The sequence below is a fragment of the Lindgomyces ingoldianus genome, assembly GCF_010093535.1.
Source record: "Lindgomyces ingoldianus strain ATCC 200398 unplaced genomic scaffold BDR25scaffold_23, whole genome shotgun sequence".
Classification (NCBI taxonomy): Eukaryota; Fungi; Ascomycota; class Dothideomycetes; order Pleosporales; family Lindgomycetaceae; genus Lindgomyces; species Lindgomyces ingoldianus.
In genome coordinates, this window is record NW_022985184.1 from 134,407 (window position 1) to 140,216 (window position 5,810).

Consider the following 5,810-nt stretch of genomic DNA (forward strand, 5'->3'; position numbering starts at 1 on the left):
TTTTTTAGAGCTAACCTTTAATACCTTTCTTATTTATAATATCCCCTAGCTTTTTAGCCTATGTATAATTTGCCTTCCCTCTAGGATAGTGCCTATGCTCTGCGTAGGCAAGCAATAGCTCTTACCTAATTACATAAGGGAGAAGGTTAAAATTATGTGTTGTCTATCTCTAAAAGTTATTATTTTATAGTGTGTACTCTTTTCTAGCTATCTTGTAACACATGTTAATTAAAATGTATACTGTGTATAAGCATTATTATAGTTATATAAAGTTTATATTTATATTAAGATAATTATTTTTTATAAAGTAAAAGTCTACTTTTTTGCGTAAGACTATCTCTAATACATAAGTAACTTCTAATAACTCTTTATATAACTACAGAGGTTCTATAGCTAAGGTAGAGGGTAGAAGGTGTAAGGTGTTAGGGGTGCCCTTTGTGCAGGCAACTAGAGGGGGTATTAGTAGTAGACTGCCTTTATGCAGGCAGTTAGTCTCTAGAGTAGAGGGGAGGTGTGTTAACTAATTAATTACCTCTTATGCAAGCAATTAATTAAGAGAGTTGTTAATTAATAATTACCCTCTATGTAAGTAATTAATCCCTAAAGGGGGGGGGAAGAGAAGGTGTTAGTTAATCGCCTTTTGTGCAAGCAATTAATCCCTAGGGGGGGGGAGGTGTTAGTTAATCGCCTTTTGTGCGAGCAATTAATCCCTAGGGGGGGGGAGGTGTTAGTTAATTGCCTTTTGTGCAAGCAATAGATCCCTAGGGAGGTAGGGGGTGTTAGTTAGTCGCCTTCTGTGCAAGTGACTAATTAAGGGGGGGGGTGTTAACAAGGCAGGCTGCTAATAAGAAGCCTCCTCTGCGTAGCTACGCACGCAGTAGGTTTCTAATTATGCAGCCTATATTGTCTCCTCTGCGTGGCTACGCACGCAGTAGGCAAGTAGTTGCACAGCCTGTGTTAACAGGAAGCTCTAGGGCGCATAAAAGCTTAGCAGTAAGCCCTCTCTGTGTGGCTACGCACGCGGCAGGTTACTAATCTTGCCTTTATGTAATTAGTTAATCTAAGGGCGCGCATAAAGCTTACTTACCCCTCTCTGTGTAGCTACGCACATAGTAGATGTAAGCTTCTTTGTACCTTCTCTATGTAGCTACGCACACAGTAGGTGTAAGCTTTTTATACAGTAGCAGTTTTATTAATCCTTATAAATTTGTCTGTTAAAGACAATATCCTCTGCGTAGCTACGCACATAGTAAATAGTCTATTAATAAACTAATTAGTGTTAGTTAACCTAGGTTTAATTAAATAAACATATGCCTAAGAGGCGTACTAAAAGGTAAGTAGGTAAAGATCTTTTTGTTATTAACTACTACCCTCTCTTTTTATACAAAGAAAGAGGGCTTTTAAGTACACATAGCCCCTAACGCACAGGCCAGATAGCCAACGTTTTAGGCAACCTAATTCAGCCGTACGCGTGTACAGACACAGCTGTACTTACGTACGGACATAATTTATGTTATATAATAGCTTTATTAGCTGCTTAAAGCTTAGTAATTTTTTATTATACTAACACTAGCTTATATATAATTATTACTACTTTTTTAAAACTTTTTTAAAAACTTTAACTATAAAAGTTAACAAACTATTTATATACTTTTAAATTTTTATTTTTATAAGTATTACTTAAAGTTTATAACTACTAAAGCTTATTATATATAAGTAGTAGTAGTAATAAAGTGCATAACTTTATATTAAAGCTTATTATAACTTATTATAAGTTAAAAAAAACTAATCTAGCACTTTAAAATATTTTTTAAATATTACTAAAAGTAATTATAGCATTATAAGCTATGTTAAAGTATAGTAAAAACTTTATTTTTATAATATAAATAATTTAGTTATATATAAAGTTTTTAGCTTAGTGTAACAGCACAGGCAAGACAATGGGTCCGAATGTGGTGGGAATCCACTCAGAGGCATATGGGAGTGCGTGGGGACTCAGAACCTGGGAATGCTATTAACACCTATAGGCCTTGTACAAAGGATATTAAAAAACTACTAAGCTAGCTACAAAGGTGTTACAATCCTTGCTTCCTAGAAGCACACTGGTCGATGTTGTTCCTGGGATCAGGGCGGAGTGTGAGAGGCCGACGGTAGGGTGTACAGTCCTACGTAATGGCTACTAGGCTAATGGAGTGGGGTAGAGTAACCAGATTGTGGTTTGTCCCTGTTACAGCAGTATAGAGGCTGGGTTAAACAGTCCTGTTAGACAGAATTAGAGGTATATATGTTGCAAGATATACAAATAAGATTGTAGCTTATGTGGAGGATAAAATAGCCTGGCAGTAGCTGTTCAGAAGATCGGATGAAGTGACTCCGCTATCTAAGAGAGCTGAAGGCTCTCCTTATATACACCGAGCTTCGGAACATAATATCTCCAGATCCCGAGCTGCGTCCCAGGCTCTGAGCCCTAGTCCCAGGCTCCGAGCCCCAGCCAAGGCTCTCAGTATACGCGACAGCTTATTATAACGCTAAAATGCTACTTAGTCTATATAAAAAATAAACTAAACTTTAAACACACCTTTTAAAGGTTTATTTAAACTAAAACTATATACATGTTTAATAGTGCTAAGAATAAGTTAGTGCAAGTTCCTGTAAGCTCCTATTACTAACCTCTAGTAAGCTTGTCTAAACTTGTATGTAACGGCGCAGGCAAGACAATGGGTCCGAATGCGGTGGGAATCCACTCAGAGGCATATGGGAGTGCGTGGGGACTCTGAACCTGGGAATGCCATTAACACCTATAGACCTTGTACAAAAGGATATTAGAAAACTACCGAGCTAGCTACAGGGGCGAGGTGCGACTAAATACATGAAGGAATAGGGGTACAGCAGGGGGCAGGGCAGAGTCGGGGCCAGGTCGAGGTCGGGGCCGATACGAGGGCCTTCCGGAGGTTCCGGGCGACTCGAGATGGAACGATTCATGAGGATCGTTACATTGTAGAGACTTGTTTTAGCAGGCTTAGCTGCTTACTTACTAGACAATGCATTCTTCTATAATCCTAGGCAGCTGCGCTGCCTCTGTGTTTTCTAATTAGTCTGTAAATAAGCTCTGTTCTAACCTAGCTAGATTGTAGAGCACTTTAGATAGAGTTATGTTAGTCTAACTATAGACTATAACACGCTGCCTTCTCTCTCTAGCAGCGTCCTTGCTGCTCTACTTACACAACTATGTTAGTAAGGAATTATTTATTAGGTAAGTGTCTACTTACTAAAAAGCGTCTGTTATATCTATCTTTCTTATACTAAATAGCTTGCTAGTCTTGTTTATCTTATTATCTTTATACTATTTATTATTTTAATTCTTTTTACTAGATAAAAATGCAGCCCTGTAACACTTACTAGTTATTAAAGTTCTTAGACAGGTGCGTAGAATGTGTAAAAAAAAATAACTATTATAATGTCTTTATTTCTAACGCTGTATAGAACTGTTTAAAGAGGGAGAGAAAAAACCTTTTTTAGTCTACTAAAGTAGTAAGAGCTTATAAATAGAAGCTTATAGATAAATAGATGTTGCAGGCTAAAGCGCATGCTTATTAAATAAAGAAGTTCCTTAAGAAAGTAAAGAAAACAGTAAGGGTAATAAAAAAGAAGTGTTCTAAATAGAATTATATTTAAAAGTTATTAGATTTGTTAGAAGCGTGTTACATAAAGTATTTAAAAAAAGACTTTTTTTTCTTAGATAAGATAAAAGCTTTTAAGGCTAAGGTAAAAAGTTACTTACTTTTTTAACCTTCCTTTGCTAGTACTTATCTCTAAAGGCTGCTGCTATTTAGTAATAACATAGCTATCCCTTTTAAAATAAATGCCTTATTGCCTAGCTAGTTTCTTTTAGGCAAGCCTAAAAGTACTTCTGTACTAACTACTGCGCATTTCTTAGGTTCTTAGCTAGTTTTTAAGTGCTTTTACTAGTAAGCTATCCTTTTTATTTTACTAAAAATTTATTTTTATTTTTCTAGTTATTAATAATTTATTCTAGTTTATATTCTATTTCTACATTCTTTTATTCTTATATTAATAGAGGAATTTCTTTAGTTACCTTTTCTAACTTTAAGACATAGAACTATAGGTGTACCTTTATATGTAGGGGAAGCTTTAGCTTATAGTTGTCTTCCTAGGTCTGTAGGACCTTATATAGTCTAATTCTTTTTTCTACTAGCTTCTTAGAGAGTTAGAGTATCTTAAGGTTCTATGTTTTAAGGTATATATAGTCTCTAAAGTAGATCTCTAGTCTATGTTTTTATGTTTAATTTGCATATTATTCTATTATTTCTTAACTAAATTTAGCTTTAACTGCTAATTTCTAGTGTATGTGTAACGATCCTCATGAATCGTTCCATCTTGAGTCGCCCGGAACCTCCGGAAGGCCCTCGTATCGGCCCCGACCTCGACCTGGCCCCGACCCCTGCTGTTACCCCTATTCCCTCATGTATTTAGTCGCACCTCGCCCCGTAGCTAGCTCGGTAGTTTTCTGATATCCTACGTACAAGGCCTATAGGTGTCATTGGTATTCCCAGGTCTCTGAGTCCCCACGCACTCCCATATGCCTCTGAGTGGATTCATACCGCATTCGGACCCATTGTCTTGCCTGCGCCGTTACAGTATGTTTTATAAATTTAACAGGCAGTTAATTAATTTTAGTAGGTTTATAAGTTAGCTCTTATAAAGTGTACAATAGAGGTAATAACTAAAATTAGCTTTATATAAGGTTTTCTTTATTATAGCAGATTTTACTATGTTAATAGCAAACTATACTATTAAAAGCTATTTTGCCTAGTTATTTTAACTATAAAACATATATTATTTTAGATATCTTTCTACTTTAGCATTTATTTATTTAGTTTGTCTGTCTGTCTGTAGGTAATACGCTGTAGATAGCTTATATGTTACACCTAGGTGCCTTATAGCAGCTCTCTAGAACTTGCTAGTAAATAGCTTATCTTTATTAGAGATAATAATTTAGGGGTATTTATATATTAAAACTATGTTTTGTTTAAGTTTATATATAAATTTCTTAGCTGTTATAGTTTTTTTTAATAGCTATATATATAAAAACTTTATAGTCTTATTAAAAGCTACTATTATTATATTGCATATTCTTTCTGTGCTAGGTTCCTTTAATAGAAGAAGTTCTATTATAAAGTCTACAGTTACTATTATTTATAGCTACACTAGAGCTTTAATAAGTTAAAAGTATTTATATGTTTTATGCCTTTTAGAGTTATTCTTATTACAGGCATTATATTCTCTAAGAATTTCTACGCACAACTATTTTATTTTAGGTATTAGTTAAAAAATAGTAGCTTTTAGCTTCTTCTAAAAAGTGCTAATTTTAGAGTGTCTAAATATTAGAGATTTATAGTATTTATAAATTAAGTTTTTTATCCTTACTTAACTACTATAAGCGCATAGAGTTCTTTAATAGGCCTTAGTTGATTATATACTAATTCTTTTTCTATTTCTTTAAAGAAAATAAACTTTTTAGTTCTTTATTTTTATTTTTTAAAGTAGTTAGGTCTTTAGCTAAGTGCGTTAGCTTACTAGTTCTAAGCTTTAAAAATATGTTTAATAATGTAATTAAACTAAGCAAGTTTTATTACCTATTATATGTGTATTAGTAATAGCTTTTTTATTATTAAAAACATAACTAAATTTACATAGTGTTGAATAGGCTCTGACAGCTAGCTGCTTATAGTACAAGCACTTAAGTAGTAAGAGTAAGAGTAGTGTATAGTGTGCACAGCGTATAAGGT

At 34.2% G+C, this 5,810-nt stretch overlaps 1 protein-coding gene across 1 annotated transcript; it reads right to left on the reverse strand.

The window, feature by feature from the left end:
• Positions 1-2,075: 2,075 nt before the first annotated feature.
• On the reverse strand, positions 2,076-2,982 carry BDR25DRAFT_357051 (uncharacterized protein; the record flags this gene model as incomplete). The annotated part of the gene is made up of 6 exons (XM_033695753.1): positions 2,076-2,118; positions 2,170-2,224; positions 2,301-2,376; positions 2,413-2,499; positions 2,717-2,779; positions 2,863-2,982. 6 exons carry the CDS (start codon positions 2,980-2,982, stop codon positions 2,076-2,078), a joined length of 444 nt encoding a protein of 147 aa, XP_033545532.1.
• Between the last annotated feature and the right edge of the window lie 2,828 nt (positions 2,983-5,810).